The sequence below is a fragment of the Crocodylus porosus genome, unplaced genomic scaffold (assembly GCF_001723895.1).
Source record: "Crocodylus porosus isolate Cpor-Errol unplaced genomic scaffold, CroPor_comp1, whole genome shotgun sequence".
In the NCBI taxonomy this organism is placed as follows: domain Eukaryota; kingdom Metazoa; phylum Chordata; order Crocodylia; family Crocodylidae; genus Crocodylus; species Crocodylus porosus.
The window spans coordinates 59,446,491-59,468,793 of record NW_017728950.1 but is presented as its reverse complement, the minus strand read 5'-3'; the positions used below and the strand labels follow the sequence as shown (position 1 = coordinate 59,468,793).

The following is a 22,303-nucleotide window of genomic DNA, read 5'->3' as shown; positions in this document are numbered from 1 at the left end:
GATGACGAGGTCGAATGGTTATAAACTACTGCAAGACCGTTTCAGGCTGGACGTAAGGAAGAATTTCTTTATTGTCCGAGCCCCCAGGGTCTGAAATAGCCTGCCATCGGAGGCGGTTCAAGCACCTACATTGAACACCTTCAAGAGTAAATTGGATGCTACCTTGCTGGGATCCTATGACCCCAGCTGACTTCCTGCCCTTCAGGTGGGGGGCTGGACTCAATGGCCTTCCAAGGTCCCTTCTAGCCCTAATGTCTATGAAATCATCAATAGCAAAGCAGTCCATTACAGCTAAATATAGTCCTTTTTCTGTGTGCTATGACATTAGGACTCTACTTCTCTCTAAACTATTCACATATTCCTCATCACTTTTTAAGTGAAAATTTGGGATTTATTCTTATTGGCCTTACATGATTAATACTTGTACAGGCCTGAGATGTGTGTGTGGGGGGGTGTGGAATCAGATCATGTCCCCAGATAACAAATTCATTTTTCAACATTTAGTTTATGCAGGTAAGTGTCCATTGAAACCCAACATTGTTCCATAGCTCAATATTTTCAAAATGGCTGGTGTTTGAAAATATGATTAATACTTCTCCACAGTTCATTCGACCCATGATCCATCTATCAATCTATGATGGGTTAGCAGTATAAACTGGATGTTACATTATAACATATTCACCTGTTAAAAGAATTTTACAAATACAATCTCTGTTCTTAACGTTTTTGTTTCGAATGCTTGCATATATCCATAAGGAGTAGCTCTTATAGTAACAGACACAGTAAAACAGTCAGTCTTAAGGAATCAAAGGTAAATTATCACCTGGGCACCACTGGATTCTTGGACTGTGTTTTTCTTAATGAAGGAGTACCAGACTTGGAGTTTAAACCTTCAGCCATACACACAGTGGCATAACTAGGGCAGGACCATGGGGGCAACTACCCCAGGCACTGACCTGGAGGGGGATAAGGGATGGAGAAGAGAAACAAACAAACAAACAAACCCTGCTGCTGCTGACAACCACGTAATTATGATGGCAGGCTGGCAGCAACCAGAAGTTGCTGTTGCCTTTTTGCCCTGGGCACCCAGCCATGCTACTACACTATTGAGTGCCCAGATTTGACATTTTTAGTTTTATAACATTAACTTCACTAGAAAATCCCTATGTATATCAATCCTGAGGAAAAGTTACCTTTTTCCTGGCCTGTTGGTCTTTGGAAGAATGTGCCTTTACATGCTTTCTCAAGGAACTTGGATCTGTGTATCGCTTGGTACATCCTGGAATTTGACACGCATACGGTTTCTAAAACAAAACCCAAAACAGGACAAAGCCGCACCTGTTAAACCACAGATTTTTGTAAGAAGGAAAAATCAATTTTGAACTTTGGGAGTTCTTTGACATTGCTCCCAAGGACTGTGGTGTACAATAGTACAAAGCAGAATGCCCAGTAGTTTAATAGCACAGTAAAGAAGAAAGTGAGGCTTGTCAGGGAAAAAAAAGCACATTATTTTTTTCTGACTTTTAACAGCCCATTTTTAATTTGAGCCGTTTCTTAAGTTACCTTATGATTGTCTTTGTCATTCTAAATGCATATGTCCAGTTGTACTTAGAATTCTTCCACCCTTGGAGCACCCCTTTTCACCCTCAGGATTAGTCAGAAATTATATTCTTTAGTGAAGCAGGTAAAGAAACTGCAGTATAGGCCCAAATAGACTGCTTGAGAGTTACAGAAGAAATGTGCTACAGAAAGAGGGAGAACATGAGAAAAGGTTAGTCTACAATATGTCAGAGAAGCATCAAATAGAAAGCAAGTTTTAGATATTCAAGTACCAGAAAGGTGGAAAGCTGCGAAGATGAATACACAAAGAATATAAATTTTTATGTGAAGTAGAAGACGTGTTTTTGGGTTCATACTTTCAAAATATACAACATGACCAAGATAGTCAGTCCCAGTGTCCAAGTAGGGCTTTTTTAAAACTCAGTGGGCACATCTACATGTGCACTGATGTACCACTGTTACTGTGCATTAAATGTAGTACCTGTAACAACAGGCACTAAATGTACAGTAATTGGCACTACTGCTTAATAGTACCGGTGCATGGTCTTTTAGTGATGCTAATGCTCAGTAGACTAATTCTACTGCGCATTAAAGCATTAGCACAGCTGTTGCCTACTGCACATTTAGCATCTCGTATAGACGCATCCAGTAAGAGACATGTGTACTTACTGTAATCTCTCTGGAACATCTTGGAATATTCACGAACCATTTATGCCACAATATGGAGTATTAAATATATGAAAATACATGAAATTGTGACCTGTTTGAAACAACCATTGTGTTGGCTATTCTCTAATTAAAAATTAGCATTTAAAGGTTTGTGACAAGTTATATATTATTTCTATTCTATTTCCTTTTGTAAACTCTGCCTAAAGCTAATGTTATTAAGTTTTGTGATAAATTCTGTTCACATAGCAGATCCTGTCTGGGAGCCTAATATTTAAAAACAAAAATTTGCTTGCAATTTGCACTGACGTCTTTAATTTTTACAATAGGGTGGTCCCCCCATCACCAACCATAATTTACTCTTATGCACAATAGGGTATCCTTCCTCACCCCCACAATTTACAGAAACTTACTGTTACATATTCTCAATGCAACTTGAACAAAAACTGTCTCTAGGGATACCTGCATGTTTGATCATTCCACATGTTTTGCTCGTCTCCAAGCAGTCATTTCTCGAGCCCTGAAAAATCTTATAACTAGGAAAAAAATTACACCTTCAACCCGCAGGTAGGCCATATGTCTTCAGCTTCCCCTTTCCTAATAAACTAGTTTTGTCAATATATCAGTCTGTTTGCAATCTTTGATAGCATTTTTCCAAACATTTCTATTTTTTCCCAAGCATTTCAATTCATCTTTAGAACTGAAAGACTCTGTGGCAGAAAAATTCTATTCCTGCCCTGAAGAGGTTTCCTTCCCATGTAGGACAGTTTAGAATGGAGGTTTCAGTAAAACAGATCTCCCCAAATAGTTATATTACCACAACTTACTATCTGATGCAAACAAGTCTAAAACAGTCATTGACACAAGCATAATTGACAGTCAAGTAAAATTTAATCCACTTTAAAAGTTTTGCTCCCTGATGTTCTCAGTAGACCTTCATTACTTGTTCATTATACATGGTATCATAAAACAATCTTTTCTAAACTTCAGAATCATATATACACTTTAAATTGAAGCAACATTTCACAGACCAGTCTAGTTCTGATGAAACATCAAGGGAGAGATTAAGAAAACAGCGGAATCAATGGAAAGACTCCCATTGACTTTACTGCAACTTTGGATCAAGTCCAAATGAATTGATTTTAATATGCCTTTTTTTAAAAGGAGCATAGTAATTGCATCAATTGCTAATCTGCAGTAATGAATGTTAAGGTCAAATCAACTCAAGGGAGAAGTCCAGTGAAATCATGCTATGTGACTAAGATGGATACAATTTGGCCCTCAGAGTAATTTGTGTTTTGGGATTTATTTATATAACATCTTGATTTTTCAGCATGTTTCTCATGTCTGAAAGGGCTTTCTTGTTCTGTATCTTTGCAGGCAACAGTATGCTCATAGTCGCACATTTATGTTATTGCTCACGTGATTTTGTGATTAATAATTAGGGCCCATCTTACATGCTTACTTTACATACTTCAGCAGGTAACCAAAGCCACCTCAGAACATACAGGCAGGCTTACCATCTGTCAGCTTACCAGAAGGCTTACCTTCTGTCAACTCCAATCTTAGTATACACAGAGGAAACAGAGAAATCTGAATAACACCTCAGTAATACTCTTGCAAGAGGCTTGATTATGCCATAACTACCACTGCTCAGATTATGTTAACAATCATTTTGTTTTATCGTCCTATCATCCAGTGATATCGGCAGCAACATGGTGAGAAAAAAGAAGAATAGGACTCACAGTGTCCAAGTGTGTTCTCTGATGCTTTGCTCGATCGCTGGAGTTACTGAATGCTTTCTGACAACCAGGATGCTGACAAAGGTAGGGTTTCTCTCCAGTGTGGCTCCTTAAATGAATCTTGAGATTTTCTAATCTGGAAAAGGCCTTCTTGCAGCCCTCAAACTATAAGAAAGAAAGATGTGATTTACAAAAAAACCAACAACCCAAAATAAAGCTTAACTAGTCCACAGAGGGCTCTATGCTGCTACAGTTACTACCTGAGTTACTTTGCTTGAAGCTCAAGGACCTCTGTGGTATATTTCAGTCTGCAGAGCAGATATACTCCTAGTTACTTGCATGACCCCTTTTCTGTAGTTTGAGCAATTTACAATTTTTTTAATGTATGCATCCTTACAAAACCCCAGTGCATTAGGAAACAAACATTATTCCCATTTTACAGATTAGGAATTGAGGCCTAAGGAGGCCAAGGGCCAGATTCACAAAAGGACTTATGTATAATTTAGAAGTCTAAGTTAATAAGTGCCATTCTGAGAATGAGTGCTCTGCTGGCACCAAAAGTTTTCACCAGTAATGATTCACAGATGCCTAAGACTGGACATTCCTTCACCTATATCCCTAGAGCATCCCAATTTGGTAGGTCCACTCAGAGCACAACTACAGCTCACCTACAATTTCAGAGTCTGTGCAAAACAGCAGCAACTAAGAACTGCAGTCTGGAGGGAGTGACAGAAGAGGCAGTGATGAGAGAGTGAGAGTGGGGGAGTGCACGTGTCAGTGAACATGGAAGAATGTGCATGATTCCTTGTCCAAGCAGCTGGAATGCTCCCCTGGGAGTCACCAAGAGCCACTTACTTATGCACTCCATCCATGTAAAACAGAACAGAGTCTGGAACCCAGCTTTTCTTTCCCCCAAATGAATGCCCTGACCTCTAAGCCACAGAGACACACTCCTTGTTCTCTCTCTCTCTCTCTTTCATTCTGGCCTAACAAATCTTTCTCCACAGTCATACTGCTTCAGCAGGAGGGACAGAGAATGCCCCCAACTAAAAGAGCCTAAAGGTTAAGCCAGGTAGTTAGGGCAGTCTCTTAAGAGATGGCTTATAGGATTTAAACCCCTCCCTTGTACCCCCTGCTAATGCTTTTAATAAAGGGCAGAAACTGAGCTGAAAAATGTCTTGCAAATATTTGCTTGATCATAGATCCTTGAAGCTAAGTTATATTAAAATGACCTTTGAAATATTACTTTACCTTTCTATTACAGGTTTTTATATAAGGTACTAAGATTAACTGGTTCATCATTAGAAATTGTCATCATGGGTCTTAATCCATATGGGTAACCAATAATCAAGTGCAACATTATTCCTTTCCCCAATAAGCTACTGCATATATTGAGAAACCTAAGTGCATGTCCATTAGACTAACACCAGTTCTTTCATGATCAGGTTACCATGTTTCCCTCTAATGTTAGGGAAACTAAAAGATTCTGTGACATCAGCATTTTCATGTACATCTGATTTCAATTTCATAGACTCCACTGTTTTATGATCGCAGACGTAGGCTATGATCATAGATGATTATAAATGTAGGCTTTTACAACTCCATCAGTCAAGACCAATTAATCCCATTCATTTTAGCTACCGTTCATTGCATTGCACAGTATCAGAAGCCACCTGCTGAACTATATGTTAGCTTGTCGTTCATGTTCATTTGCAAAGATAAAACATGCATTGGCATAAATGTCACATTGTTAATGCCGCAGATATAATATGAGCCATTTCCACAGCTTCTAATACTCATTTATTCCACCTGCCTCACAAGAAACTGGAGTACCATAATGACATTTGTTTTATTTATTGTACAATGATGTTGCAAAAATAGATGTAGATAAGACAGGCTGTGATCAAAATGTGCATTGGCATGTAATCCATTAGAGCTGAAAGGGGAAGGAGAAGGAGGAGGAGAAGGAGGGGAAGGACAACTACCCACATTTTAATTTTTTAAGCATTTGGAATAATAAAGAAATTCCTATAAATTAACAGATTAAAAAAGTATAGGAAAAGGATGAAGAAAAGTAAGGCACAGTTTTGAAAAAAATAAACATTTTGGGTATTTGCTTTCACATTTTTTCTCCCACAGCAGAGGAAGAAAAATAATTGCATGATATCCTGGCAAATTTAGGATATAAGACAATTAACAGAATTTTAAAATACTATAGCATAAAAAAGAGGGGAAAGGGTGCCTTGTTTGGGACAAAGGGCCAACCAAAACCTTTGCTTAAACTTCTCAGGAAACTTTACACAACAGGACATTTTTCATTTTAACCCACACCTTTATGCAAACCAAATATACAGGGCTTTTGAGGTTCTCCAATCACAAATAATTATAGAAAAATTCAACTGTGCTTGAAGGCAAAAAAGGCAACATTATTGGATGTTCTTAGTCGATTAAGTTTTGGAGGGCAAAAGTCAAAACATCAAAAAAGTAACAAATCTAAAACTGAATTTTACTTTATAATATTTTATTACTTTGAAATATTCTATGATGGGCCCATGAGAATTTATAGACAATCATGAAATATCAACATTTCCTGACAGGGAACAGTGAGTATGATATTTTTGAGGGAAAATATGAAAGAAAGGAAAATATAAGCACTACATGCTTAGTATGAAAGAATGGCCAAGAATTTGGAAAAATCATGCAAGGACACCTAGGTGGAATTAATAATGAAACCCACTGACAACAGAGAAAAGTAACATTTGGGCAAATTAATAAATATTGCAAGCTGAAGTTTTAAAACAGAAAGAGTTTTCTATTCAAATGGCATGGATTAAACTGTATATCATGGTTTAATCAGAGTCCCTGCAACATAAGCCCTATAGCTGCAAGTAACTTTAAACTCTATAAGATAAAATTAACCCCATGGCAGAGGTTCCAGAGAAGGCTCTTTGAAATGCTGAAGTCCTGTGTTTATTACTTAAGCCTTGATTTTGTAGATACTTAAAAGTTAACACATGAAAGTATATATAGAGTAGGATAATTGAAAGAAAACTTAAACCAACAATTAACTGGACAGATACTAAGTAAAATTATGACTAGAAGAATAATACCCCTCCCCTACAATTTTGTAAAGAATTCAGCAATCCTTAAATTCACATCACTGTAGGTATGAAATGGCATTCACTCAAGTGCTGGAAACTTCCAGCAGCTATAAATAATTCTGGGAGATGAAGTGTACAACACGCCACCTTACAGCCACTCTCCCCTTCTCTGTTCCCTGTACCTTCCCCAGGCTGGAATCATTCCAGCCTGGGGAAGGTATAGGGTGCAATGGCTGCTCCACTCCATCTGGTCCCTGGAGGGAATGGAGCAGTAGGGAAAGACTTCCTGCATGGGGAAGAGCCACTCTTCCTCCCCTCCAGGCGTTGGGAGGGGAGGATACAGCAGGCCAATGCTCCTTGCCCATTCTTCCTTAAACTAGGGACCCTGGTCATGGGAAGGTTCAGGTGGGCAGGGGTGGAGGTGGCAGCAGCTGAGCTCCCCAGTGAGCAGGTGGAGTCAGGCTGCCCGGAAATGCTCCCATATCTTTCCTAGACCAGAATACCCTGATCAGGGGAATGCACAGGAAGCTGCTGCTTGACTCTTGCCAATCACAGGAGTCAAGCATGTGGGTGTTCATTCCAGCAAAACCTTTGCCTTTGATACCTGGAAGATCTCCCTCCAGGATGGGGCACATTTCCTCTGGGAGGAACTGAATGAATGCATGTACCCTGGCAATTTCTACTTGGAGAGTGACAATTCTCCCAGTAGAAACATAATACCTGTATGTAGCCTATGATACTGTAAATTGCTCTCTTCTCTTTAGTAAAATAACCTATGGGGTCACTGAGCCTGAAATACTAGAAATCCTTTTTTAGATAAGTCAATATTAACTCAGAAAATGAAATTTATGAAGCTTAGTAAACTGCTCAAATTCTAAAAGATAAAAATTAGAAAAAATATGTTCTTTTGAATTATATAAAATATATAATCTTCAGTGCAAAGGGGACTTAAGATAAATTATTATACCATTGAAAGGAGTAGCTGAAGGGACAAAAAAAACAAACAAACTGATTGTAGTGGTATTTTCAAATGGAAGTCTTCACAGTTTCCAAGTTATTAAGTGTGGTAGTGGAAGAGGATGTAACACCTTTGTTGAAATTAGTCACCTTAGTACTTGCTGTGTGTTTGGCATTCTAAGGCTATATAACACCCCTAATCATAATCCTGATTCATCCAGATTTTCTGGAAGTATTAAAATGTTGTGGAGTTAATTTAAAAAAAACCCTATGTAATGTTTTCTTAAACTGCAATAAAGGACTCATAGTTTACTGCATTTTTCTTTTTACTGTTGCATTAAAATTGAAACCGTTAACTAGCTCATAAAGACAATTTCCTGGCTCAGAGTGTTTCTTAATTTTGACCTAGAGGTCTCTGTAAAATAAATACATTGCACTAGCTATGAATTTGTGTACATGGTTGTTTTTGCTCTTATCTACACAGATCTCACACATTGATTAACGAAATTATCAAAATATATCCCCTTGCACAAAGATATCCCCACTCCATTTACTTTGGCTACATAGAGAAATTACACGAACTGGTATAAGTAATTGGAAACCACTAATACAAGAGAAGTTCAGTGCACATAAACCACTTTCAAAATGGCTGAAACTGGTTTAAGATGAGCCTGGATGGATGTAGTATCAGACTTAACTGATTTAGGTTAAATCAGTTTATTGAACTTCTGTTCCAGATCCCCTCCAGATTCAAGTTAACTCACAGTCCCTCAGAATCCCAGGATATTTGCACCTCCCCTGGAAACCCTCCCCGCCGACAGGGTGGGTAGGCTAGCTTTGGCCCAACCTGTCTGGTCCAGCTGATCAAGAAAGCATGCTCTAGCACCCCCTGGCTTCTGGCCTGAGCTCCTGCAGGCATGTGGCTGCATTTCCAGAATCAAAAGTGAATGTCTGTTCACTTGCTTATCAGTTCAATCTGCACAGCTTAGACTAACCTGTGAGACTGAATTGAGTCAGCCTCAGGCTTTTTGACTGTCTGTTCTTAGCCTTCATGCATATATACATACTTAAAAGAAAAGTTTAAGAGAATATTAGCATTTGCATTCCCTGATCTCAAAGTGATTCGATTCATAACTTGAAGTTGTGTGTGATCTCTAGACCTTGTTCACATACATTTGCAGGTGAGGTAAAGAAGAGCTAAGGTAACAGGTTCACCTTGCACAGCCTTGCATCAGGTTATATTAAAGACACCTTGTTCAAATAAGTGTTTTTTACCAGCTGTTTCAGGTCAGGCTAACTGACTTATCCCCATTATCATTTACAATTCTACCAGTTTTCTCTCTCTCATTTGCAAGTGTTCATAGTATTCACAGAAATTACAACTAGTAGGGATCACTAAACCATCTTGCCTGACTCCCATGTGTCACATGCCAGAAAGCATCACCCACATTCTCTACAACAAACCCAAAACCATAAAATATTTCAGCTGTCACAAAACTAAACTGTGCTACAATTAGAGAACAAGAGATACCTGGGTGCCATCAAGGCTTTGACATAGCAGAGGATTGGTTAAGTTAGTTATGCAAAAAGAATCCCAGAAGATGAACTACAACCCAGGCTGCAGAGATAGGTGAAAAATATCCAAAGATCCTTGCCAGTCCAAACAGGGGGGAAATTCCTCTCCAATCCCAAATCTGGCGATTTGCCTGTCCCTGAGCACATTAACAAGAGATGCCAACAAAGCACCTGGAAAGATTCTTAGCACCACCTCAGACAGGACAACCCCAAAAAAGAAACCAAAAGGTAAATTTTGCATTGGGGAAAAATATTCTTTACCTTCCAGAAGACTGGCGGAATCCCTGAAGCACAGGATTCTGTGATAAATCTTATTTAATGGGGAGATGCAAGCAGGGCTCGCAAAAGGAAAGGGATGAAGGGTGGAGGGAGGGAGACTCAGCTCCACAGACTATGCCAGAAAAGGCACTCAGGCCTGACCTGCCACCGTATAGCTATACATGCATGCTGAAGACCTTCCAGGAACTGGATGATAGCATATCTTTTAGAAAGGGAACTAACCTTGCCTTAAAAATTCCACTTGGAGGTGAGTCTATCAACTCCCCCTAGGAAGCTGCTGCAACTTTTAAATTACCTGCACTATTAGAAAATAACTTTTTACTTTTGAATTTTTCTAACCTTCATTTCCAGCCACTGGTTTTGTTGCCACCAACACTGAAAAACTTTAAGTCGTCAGTCACACCTCTCCTCCATGTATAAGTACCTGCATGCAGTAATCAAGCCCTCTCGCAACCATTTCTTTGTTAAGCTGAATAACTTGATCTCCTCAAGCCTTAGATCAAAAGACTTGAGGGGCAAGGATTTTGGGGGTGATATCTTTTATTTAATGAACTGTATAATTGGAAAATATCTTACATTTTGACCTGAGAAAAGGTACCTTGTGCCCCAAAATTGGTGAGACCTATTTTAACTATACCGTTAGTCTAGTAAAATATATCACCCAAAACAATCTTTACCTCTGTTTTCTGCACCAGCACAGCTACAACATCTCTCCAACACTCCACATTATAAGACTTGTTAATTCAACCCATGAATCATTTTAGTGGCCCTCCTTTGAGCTCTCCCTGGCACTTCCCCTTCTTTATTGAACTGTAAACACCAGAACTAGACTCAATAGTTTAGCAATAGTATACCACTATGAGACAAAACCACTTCCCCACTTCTGTTTGATACTCTTGTTTTTAGATCATATTAGCCTCCTTAGCTGCAGCACTCTGAGAATTCATGCTGAGGTGGTTATCTACAAAGACCTATAAATCCTTCTCTGAGTCATGAATTTCCAAGACAGTTTCCTATCCCATAAGCAGTGCCTGCATTCTTAATTCCCAGACATACCACCTTGTATTCAGCTCTACTAAAAATATATCATGCTGGATTGTAACCATGTAATCAAGCAATATGGATCACTCTGTACAATGACTGACCCATCTCATTATTTGCTACCCTCAACATCTTTACATTATTTGCTGCCCTCACCAGCAAAGATTATGTATCATTGCCTAGCACATTTATGGAAATACTAAGCAGTGCTGGACAAGGAACTGAAATGATCCTTGCTGAATCTATCTGCAAACATCCTCCTGCATGATGCTTTCCACTAATGTTTTCAGAACTATGCAAAAGTCACTTTCTAACCCATCGAATACATGTCTATTAATCCCATATGATGCAACCATTTTTTCCTATCAAAGTTCTCTGTACTTTTAAATTAAATGCCTTGAATAGGTCCAAATACACTATATCACCATGGCTATCATCAAACAAAACTGTAATTATTTTATCAGTAATTGTTATATACTGGTATTTTCTTCCACATCAGTAATAAAAATACTGAATAGCACTAGGGCAAAAATCAAGTATGGGACCTCCAATAGAAATGCCTTGTGAGACCATGATTCCTCATTTATTATTAGTTTTTTAATTCTATTAGCTAACCAGAAATTAATGCATTTACTATGGACACAAGGGCCAGGTGAAGGACTTATGGCTGTAGTCTACATCAGCCCCAGACTGGAGCCATATCCAGCACACGGGGCCATTCCAGTCACCGGCACATCACACAGAGTGCCTTAGACCAGCCCAGCATGCCACATTTAATGCATGTCCAGAGCTAGCTCTCTGTGCCACATGCACGCCAGCTCCAGCCCCGAGCGCTACATGCAGCGTGCACCAGACCAGCTCTGCACTCTGCATGAGGCCAGGGCCAGCTCATGCTGCATGTAATTCATGGGGCTGGTCTGAGACAGGCAGGACCAAGGGGCAGATGATAGGGCTTTGACACCCCTTCTATGGACTACACTGATTTTGGATAGTGCTAATCTTTGTATCATAATCTTATGTAGGACTAAACCAAGCACCTTACAGAAATCTAATAGTAACTTTTTCTTGTTCTCGTCCCAGGCAGAACAGATGGATCAGTTCGGCTGAAGACAGAGGTGTAGATGTCTATATCAACCGAATAAAATCGGTTCCGTTTGAGAGGAAGGATCTGAAGGCAAAGGCAAGAAAGCATGCACCAAGGACAGAGATTGACCCAGCAGGATGAGTATGGAAGTATTTCGTTGTCACCAGACAGAAGGAGCTCATTCATCAGGGCAAAAAGTGTTGTCTCTGTATCACAGCCTCCTTGAATATGACCTCCTTGAATATGACCTCAGGCTGAGGATACACAGGCTGGAGACCATTTTGGCTAACTTCTGAATTAAGTTTGATGGGAAAAAGGGGTTTGCAAACCAGTCAGTAAAGTGCCCATAGGCTGAGGACAGATGTGGAAAGAAAAAGTTTATTTTAGAAACATCTGAGGAAGGTCGTTTGAATGAAAATGTTAAGTAACTTTACAAATAGGCATTGCTATAATACACGTCACGTGCACAGAAAACCATCTGTACAAACAGAGAAATATAAAGAGATGATTTATACATATGTTGTTAAAATACGTTAAGAAATTGAACAACCACACTACTTGGGACTGATCCGTATGTGGTTATAAAAACATACGGTTGACTGGTAACTTCCCAAAATACAAGGCAACACATTTTAAAATACATTGATAACCAGGGTACTGTAGGTGAAATTCATTGACTGCAATTCACATGGCTGGGGTGGAGACATGGATGGTGAATATTTTTCTTTTGATTAATGATACATCATAGACAACATGTGACAGTTGAATGGAGTGCAATTGTTCAACTTTCTCTGTATCCAATACCACATAAATAAGGTTCTGAGGCAGTATTTCAAATCTCCAACAGTAATATTATTTTTTTTAAAAAATTCCTTATCAAGAGATAAGTGAGAAATGAATGTTTCTTTCATATCAGTCAACCATTAGCTTTTTCAGTACTATGATACACTGAGCAGTTTTGTTGTACTATATTATTGCTGAAGCAGGTAGCTGGAAAGGAATAATTTTTTCCCCACTTTGCAGAGTATGGAGGGAATAGATGTATTAACTGTTCTTTACATGCTTTAAACATTATTTAAAAGCATTTTAAAAGCATTTCCCTTCCCCCATGGCATTAGAAGAGTGCTGCTCTGTAAAAGACATGAGAGCTTTTTAAAAAATTGAAACTAAGACCTTATATCGAAACCTTTTAAATAGCCTTTTATTCTCCCAGACTCTTTGGCCTAGCAATCTTGTGAATGACATGTAATTAGTGCCAGGTATCACTCAGATTGCTGACATCAGCTGCTCAGCAACAAGGACACTACTTGCCACAGCTGAGATTTAAAAGGCCAGGGCCATTTCTTGTATAGCATAGTATGCTTTTAACCCTTAGAATACTTAAATGGGGAAAATGTAACATCCAAAGTTACATTTCACTGCAGTAAAGCTATTTCTATTGGAGTTGTGTAACAGTTTGTCACAGTGCTGGTTTGCTTCTTTGGATGCACGGTGCTTTTATAAGTCTCCTCCAAGGTACTGCATAAGCTAAAACTTTTCCTGCCTTTGAAGTTATACTTGTGAAAACATAAGAAGCTTTGGCTCCTCAACTATTTCAGCTCCAATAAATAACAATGGGCTCTGTATATATTTAGAAGAGATGGCTACAGTGGCAGCTTGCCAGATAATTTACCAAGTGCCTAATCCAAAGCTCGTTGAAAACAGCGTGTATTTTAATTCTGTCGTTTCTGCTTCAGAAATTATCTACAATATTGAGGCCCTGAATATATATGCATATATACAAAAATAAAACAGTTGTAGCCTGCAAGAGAACCTTAAGAAAACTGTATTTGGCATATATTTATCTTTTATACACTTCATACATGTTAATAGCAAGTATATTACATTTAACAAACAGAGTGCCATAACAAATGATGTTTACTCTGAGTCAAAGAGAATAAATAAAGTAGCACTAATCAGTGGAACAGAATGCATGTATTTGAAGGGATTATGCTGTACTTAATGTGTCACTGCTTCAAACATCTGGGTCATTTGGGACTGGCAACACCAAAGTAAATTTTTTTTAGAAATTGAGCCTTAATTCAATTTGAATTTTCAAATGTAGAATTCCCAGGGTTAGATCTTAAACAGAAAGAGGTATTTACTGCTGTCACACTCATGCAGCCCCAATGAAATCAACGGGATCATGTAACTGGTAACATGGAGCAGAGTATGGCTTATTGCTTAGCATCTAGAAACTTGAAATGTACTACTTTTGCTGGCAGAGTTGCAACAGAGCTTATCTCCCATGTTTCACTGTGGAAGAAAACCTCATTTTATTGCCCCTGATATTCCTAACCATAGACTGTCTGAAAGTATCACTGACATACAGCTTTAATCATCCTGTTATTTTTCTGTGTTAGTAATTCTGGAAGGAAAAACAACAAAAGGGGAGCAACAATTCACTGAAGTCATAGCACAAGCTGAAGATCAGAATGGGTAGAGGACTGTTTCCCACACCGCTGTTCTTTCCTTGCATTACAGATCTCCCTACAGACACCCCTTAGTGTGTGGCAGGTTTCTAATAAAAAGAAGTCTGTAATTGCTAGTCTCTTCTTTCAAGTTTCAAATATTCCAGAGATCTTCACATTTGTCTGACACATGGCAACCCTCCACATCCACACTTGAAGATAAGCTCCACACTTCTATGAAACACCCAAGTGTATAAGATATGCTCCAATGAAGTGAAGTACTGAATAGTGAAAGTTATATATCCCACAAAATGTAGGTGTCATGGATGCATTCACCATGGGAATAATTCTTGTTCTCATTAGCTTTAGTAAGTACAACCACTTTAGTACTGGAAGACATTTTTGTTGTTGTTGTTGTTGTAGTAGTAGTAGTAGTAGAGAAAATAAACATTATGACAAATTCTTTGGAAAGAAACTACTACCACATGCATCATCTGGTAATAATTCTAAAACCATATGGAATAGAAACCCTTAGAAAAAATTAACAAAATAGGAACTGATTTATTGCTCCCCATTGTTAGAGCGTGTCTCCAGTGTCTTATGCTTGTCACTCTCTTCTTCCTCTTTCCAATATTTTTCAGTATCATGTCCTTGATACACTGCTCACATTTAATCAGTGTCTTCACAACGGAGGCTGTTCTGTGTATTTATACAGCCTCTCCAGGCAATCCTTCCCTCTTATTTAAACACATTTGCTGTTGTAGCCCATTTTACAATTGCTTATTTTAGGAGATGTCATGCAGAACTGGGAGCCTTTCTTCCTGATGGTAAAGTAATAAGAAAGAAAGTACTAAATTAAAAATAAGGAGGAAAAATAGGGAAAAAGGAGAGAGAAGGTGGATGCAGGGAAAAATAAAAGGGAAACTGAACTCTGCATCCACCTAAAATGCTTTCCAAAAGATGAACACTGTGAACACTTTCTAGCTTCCTACTAAAGATATGCATATACAAAGGCACATCTCAGATCTGTAGTCAAAACTAAATATGGATCTGAGCTTCCACAGACGTGGGCGACTGGTGCCTCCTGAGTCTGGGGGGCACCAGCAGAAGCCAGCAGCAATGGTGGTGGTGAGGACAGAGCTGGCGCACACCCACAGAAGCCACCACCGCTGGGGATGGGGCTGGTAAGCACCCGCAGAAGCCTCTGGCGGCATCAGAGATGGGACTGGTGAACACCCACAGAAGCCACCAGTAGCAGTGGGGGACAGCCCTGTTGGGGGGGGGCACATGCCTCCCCCCAGCCCTATGCCCTCCCTACCAGTTGCCTATATCCACAGAGTTAGGACCTAGTTATGTGTCACAGAGCATAAGCGTAAGGCACTGTCACGGAGTGAGGCCTGCGAGCGGCCGTGAGCTCGCTAGTGCCCCCTGCCATGTCAATTAAGGTGATCCAGCACCCTCTTCTCGCCCGCCACGTCTTTGCTCTTATAAAGTTCAGTAAGGGAGGCTGCCTACTTTCACCTTGACACCGCGCTTATATTACCTCCGTTCCAAGTGGGGTGCTCCAACACCCCCAGCCTTATGAGCAATGCGTGCCTCCTACCTCCCCTTTAGCACGCCCCAAGTCTCGCAGCTGTTCCTGGACGTTATTCTGTCCTTGCCCTCCGGCGCCCTCTCTGGCACACCTTGGGCTCGTCACACCCTGGTGCCCCTCTCTGGCACCCCTGGGCCTGTCACCCACCTGGCGCCCCTGGGGCTCGTCACGCCCCGGCGCCCCCCTCCGATCCTCCTGGGCCTATCACGCCCCTGGCACCCCTTTACCGGTGCCCCTGGGCTGGTCACGCACCTGGCACCCCTTTACCGGCGCCTCTGGGCCAGTTAAACAACCTGCACCCCGTTGCCGGCGTCTCTGGGCCGGTTAAACAACCTGCACCCCGTTGCCGGCGTCTCTGGGCTTGCCATGCCCAGGCCTCACCCCACTGGGCCTGTCTTGTGTATCCCCCGCTTCTCGCCCCCTCTAGGGCCTTTGCTGCGCTTCTCGCCCCCCCGGGGCCTGTGCACCCTTTCGCGCTCTCGCCCCCCCCGGGGCCTGTGCACCCTTTCGCGGCTGGGGCTACAACCCCCACACACCGAGCACCTCTCCAGCACTCGTCACGCTGTGCCCACTGTGGCACTGCTCACTGTGCCCCTGCTGGGCACCGGGAACCCCCAAGCTACTGGGGAGCCCCCGTAAGGTCTCCTCACACCCTTACAGCCTCACCCGGTCCTCTAGTATATTGGTAACCAAACCCAAAGCCAAACAGCTGTAACATAAACACAATAAGCCTCCAGGCTTGTAACTCAACTCAACAAACTATATGCCAGCCAGCTATAACCCATCATAAACCCCCGAGCTTATAATACCAACTCCGCTCTACACTGGCTCTTTCTCCTGCCTCCGTCAGGGTTCTCTTTACCCCTGCATCATTGCAGCCGGTCAGAGTGGTCAGACTGTAACCATCGACCCAAGCTGCTCAGCTCTCTCACAGAGCTCCTGCAGCTGTCTGGAGAGAACTGCTCCCTAGGCTCCGGCCTGGGCTGTTTATAAAGGCCCAGCCCTGCACCCTTCTGGTCACCTGACCTGTCTGGTTGCTGCGGCAACCAGCACCTGAGCTGCCCCTGGTGATTGGCAGCTCCTTAACCCTATGTTAGTCACAGGACACCTCTTTGATCCTGTGACAGGCACAAAGTTCAAATCCAGACCAAATTTCTGTGATGTAGGAAGAGGAGCTGGAAAATCATGTTCCCATTGAGGGACTTCTGCTATCTTAAAGAATCTTGACACAGTCAGCCTCATGAAGGGCTAGATTTTTTTACCTCCATTTGATGGTGTAAATCTGAAAGCTCTCCACTGAACTCAATGCAGCTGTTCCTAGTTTACATCAGTTTTTCAATATTTTATATTACATACACACTCTAATTCAAACCAAAAACATAAAAATTGCATAGCTGCTTTTAAATAGCTTTTAAAGTACGGTCACACTACAGCTAATTAGAAACAGAAGGCTCTATTGTGGTTTTGGGCAGATTAATAGATTTTCAGGCCACTAGGGACCATTATGACCACCCTGTCTGACCTTCTACACAGCACTTGTCAAAGAATGTCACTCAGTAAATTCCACCTCAAGCCTGTATTTTCTTTGAATTTTGAATGACACGGCCTACCTGTGCCCCCCCACACTAGATTCGTAAACATATTCTAGCTGCCTCCATGCTCAATCTTTTGATGGGACATAACACATTCATTCCCCCTTACCAACCCTAGTGTCCTATGGCTACTAGTGGGGTGAGAAAAGACCAGAACCACAGCTGTGGTCTTAGCTCCTCTGGCAGACTCTTACACTTCTGGCAGCATTTTGACTCCCCATGTAAGAAATTATACATAAACTGATGTAAGTGATTAGAAACTGGTCTTAAACCTGTAATAGAACAGAAGTTCAGCGCACAGAATGGCTGACCCTGGTTTAAGATAGACGTGGATGGATGTAGTATCAGATGGAATCAGTTTAGGTTAGCCCGGGCCGGGCAATTATTTTGGGCAGAGGGCCCCTTACTGAGTTTTGGCAAGCCATCGAGGGCCACATGACAGGCAGCCCAGGGCAGATAAATATAAATTTTTAAAATTTTTTAGGGGCCCCGCAGGCCAGACAGAATCCCCAATTTTCAGTTTAAAAAAGGTAACCCCAAACCCCAAACCCACATTTTTTCCATTATTAAAATGAAATACCACTTTATATAGATATAGACATTGATCGATCAATCAATATCTATAGATCTATATCTATAGATAGCTATATCTATATATCTATATAGATATATATTAGTGGTGACAGCACGGGGTTGGGGGCATGTCAGCCAATCAGGGCTGGGCTCAGCAATGGCTGGCAGATGTACTTGAGTGCTCTGCCCTCCAGCTTTGGTCAGTGCAGGCATCTCTCTGCTTTCCCCAACTGAAAACTGAACATGAATTCACTTCATTATTGGTTCAATTTATGCAGCTTAGAGAAACCTGCAAAGATTGAATCGATTCCGCCTCAGGCTTTTTGACTGTCTGTACTTAGCCCATGTGTCATGGACTTAAACTGTCAGCTTGCTAAACATCTGCATACAAGTGTTTGGGGGAGGGAGGAAGGTAGGGGGAGGTAGAGTGAAAACTTTCCAGCCTTTGTATGTCTGCATATAGCTAATCTTATATAGAGTCTATGCTGTATTCTATTCATGAACTCTCTGGATTTACAAAGTCAACATTTGTTTTTCTTAAGGAAATAATTTTTTTAAATTAAAAACTCCTTATGAATCAGGGCCAAGAACAAAATGAAAGCAGTGTATAGTAGTTCATCTTTTGAACCTGCAAGTGTGTAGTATTTACTTAAAGAAAAAAGGCTCTAATACAGTAAAACTCATCCATAAACACTAACTTCGTAAACAGGAAAATTATGTATTTAAAAAAGTAAGCCTTAAATATGTTTTTATGGAGTCATAATTTCTGATGAACGGATGCCGACTTTAATTAGGGGAACCAGTTAAGGAGTTTCTATCAAGACAATAGCATTAGCTTTGTGCTTTTGGCTATTTTTGTATATTTTGATATTAAATTTGAAAGTCTGCAATAGAAAAGAATGGCATATGTGCAAGGAGAGGTATGAAAATTCAATAAACTTGACCAAACCTTGATCTGCACTTAGAAATTCAAGGTTAATTGGAAAAATCCACTAGATTTACTATAAATGGATGAGTTCCTCATTTGAAAGTAAGCATTTATAGTCCTGTTGCATTGACATGTTTTTTTTCCTTTGTGAACCTGCCTAGATGAGGAATAAAATTTCCTTAATTTGACTATGGTTATAGCATACACATATAAAGATGTATTTGTTTAAATAACAGAAATTGAAATTGTGTTTCTACTCTGAATGGTAACTATGTAGAGATGCCACCTTTTAACTGAATAGCCCTCCTCTTCTAGGAACATGAAGTCATATCCACTGGTTTTAGTGACAAATAAGTGCTTCAATCTCCCTTGTACAGACACACCCTTATTAGGAAAGGACATTTTGTGAGTTTCAGAGATTGGAATGTCCTTGGATTCTTCCATCAGAAGAGGAATTTGCCTATTTCTTACACTTACTTAATCTATGGTTCTTCTATTACCCATAAAGATCATAAAATTTGAAAAAAGCACTTTCAATATCCTATGCAAAAAAACCAGAGCAAAGACAAAATAATTTTCCAAAGACTGTAGAATCTCTTATGGATAACCCTGTGTGTTTCTTTACCAATTTTCCACCTAAAACTCTCAAAGTTCATTACAAACTTTAACAGTTTAAGATTGAAAACATCTTTCTGAGGTGAACAGTCCTGTTTGATGACAGATTAATTAAATGCTTTAAACAAGTTAAAGTACAAATTAAATCACAAAGTAAATTTATGGCAGAGCTAAGAATAAAACGTGGATATCCTGATTTTTAGTTTTAACTACAAGAATATCTTTGTAGGCACAATGATGGAGCACCATGCTATCACAACATCATATCCAAAGGCTAGCTACCTATATGTTCTCTAACTGGGGCAATATGAGGGCATTTGGCAACAAACACCATTTGCACTTAACACAAATTCTCAGCTTTTGTTATACAATTTAATTCTTTTTGCTCCCTAGGACAGAGAGCTACTCTCTATGAAACAGAAGCAGGAATTTAGCTGCAATCTCAAAGCTAAATTAAACAAGACAGTATTACTCTTAGATTGCTATAAACATTTCATTTTATGAATAGCAATACTTTTACAAAGCTGTACTATTTTTCTGAGAGCAAAGATGTCCTACATAATTTTCTGTTTCAATTTTTTAATCAAAGAAAAAAAATCATTTCCTGTTACCTGTTAAAAAGGCTTCAGGCATTTTAAAGGAAATTATGTTGGTTTGTCCATTTTCCCCAACACACACACACACGCACGCACTTCAATAGGCTCAGGGTATGTGCAGATGTTACACTTAGATCAACCTAATCAGGGTTAAGTTGGATTGATCTATGTGCCAATCTGTACAGATGCCTGGAGTTTAGACTGGGCAAAAAATAGTCAGCTGAATCTAACTTAGTTTACTTGAAGGTCTTGGGTCCTGATTTTTTGAACATGTTCAGAGTGCAGCCACAGGGCTGGGAAAGGCACTCCCACCCAGCCCTGGGGTTGTACTGTTCCTACACTCCCCCATCCTGACCAGGCTGTTTTTAGCTTTGGGCCTGCTGGACTCCAGACAGACAACACCCCCCATGGACCTGCCAGTAGGGCTGTGTGAAATTTCACCGGCCATTTCATTTTGACTTGTTTCGAGCTTGAAACAGCACAATCAAAACGAAATGAGGGCAGTCAAAAGTTTTGAAACCTTTTGAGTTTCGAAGCTGCTGCTGGGCTTGCCTGAAGGGAAACAGAAAGTAAGGAGAGAGAGGGGGAAGAAGAGGGGATGGACTGCTCTGATATTGACTGCGACAGTTTGGCTGCCTGAGGTGCTGCTGGTGCTACTGTGCTGCTTACTAAGTTACTACCTGTTGTCATTTAAAGTGGTAGACTGGACTGAAGCTGTAGGGGAGGAGGAGTCCTCATTGGAGCACACTACTGTGTCATGTAGATGCCCCAGCGCCAGTGAGGGCACACCTTTACACACACACAGTCATGTCATGAGTTTTGCTCATCAGCAACCTGAGGTGCAGTTTCCCAGAAACCCCTGCACCTATCTCCTTGAAACAGAAGTTGAAATGAAACAGTGTTGTTTTGCATAGCCCTACCTGCCAGATCCCCTGATCCTGCCAACTCCCATAGACCCACTACCTCCAATCCCACCGATCCCACCCACCCCCTTGCCCCTCCTGATTTACTTAGATTGCATTCCCAGTATGGCTCCTAGCACCAGCAAATGTCTATATAAATTGGGATGGCTCTATAATCACTTAGCCTAAAGTAAGCTGCATGATTATAGACTGGGTCCCAGGAACATCCACATGTACCCCAAGTTTATTTCTGGACCATTCATTATTCTGCAAAGCATGAGGTAATGAGAGACAGGATGCTAGTGTAGAAAGGCCAACTCTCTGCTCTGGTATATTATATCACCCTAACTGTAACATACATATAGGTTAATTAAATATTCTTTAGACAGAAGTATAATCATACTGGCTCAGGTAGTGAATGCCATCTGCAAAAATCTCTCTTTCTGCATAAATAATTGTACATGGGTAACTTCTGTAGTAATATCAGGTCCCTAATTAGGGAAATCTAGAGCCTTATTTTTTAGAGCAGTTAGCATTTTAATAGATGTATATTCACAACACTTTACAGCACTACATTATGTTAATTAATCATCACAAAAGAATGCGGGAAAACTTTGCTATCTTGTTTTACAAATGATGAAAAGGTTAAATGATATAGCTAAGATCATGCGATATGTCTGTGGAAATGTGCCCTTAAAGCATTTCAACAGCCTCAATTCTGCCCTTTACTAACAACTATATTAAACATGGAATTATGATCAAAGTATTTTAGTGCTTGTGGTCCCAAGTTCAACTGATTTTAACAGAAACATTTTTTCCAGATATTGTTTCCTATGTGAGGCAGTTACAAATCTTAATTATGGATTTTCATGCTTAAACATGTTTGGATTTCTCATTAGTTTAACCTTATCTCTAAATAAACAAATTTACAGTACTGGCTTTGGCAATAATTACAATATACCTACGATGATTTTGTCCATACTTACTATTATTTACTCTCATGCTCAATGCCAATCTTAATGTAGTTTGTTACTGGAAATTTCTAATG

At 40.3% G+C, this 22,303-nt stretch overlaps 1 protein-coding gene across 1 annotated transcript in view; it reads right to left on the bottom strand.

Moving 5' to 3' along the window:
• GLIS3 (GLIS family zinc finger 3) overlaps nt 1-22,303 on the bottom strand; it is a 328,965-nt gene that overhangs the window by 102,414 nt on the left and 204,248 nt on the right. Inside the window, exons 5-6 of the mRNA XM_019555349.1 lie at nt 3,972-4,133; nt 1,194-1,304 (exon numbers count right to left, since the gene is read on the bottom strand). Coding sequence (XP_019410894.1) covers nt 1,194-1,304; nt 3,972-4,133 — 273 coding nt within the window. The remainder of the gene's footprint in view (nt 1-1,193; nt 1,305-3,971; nt 4,134-22,303) is intronic.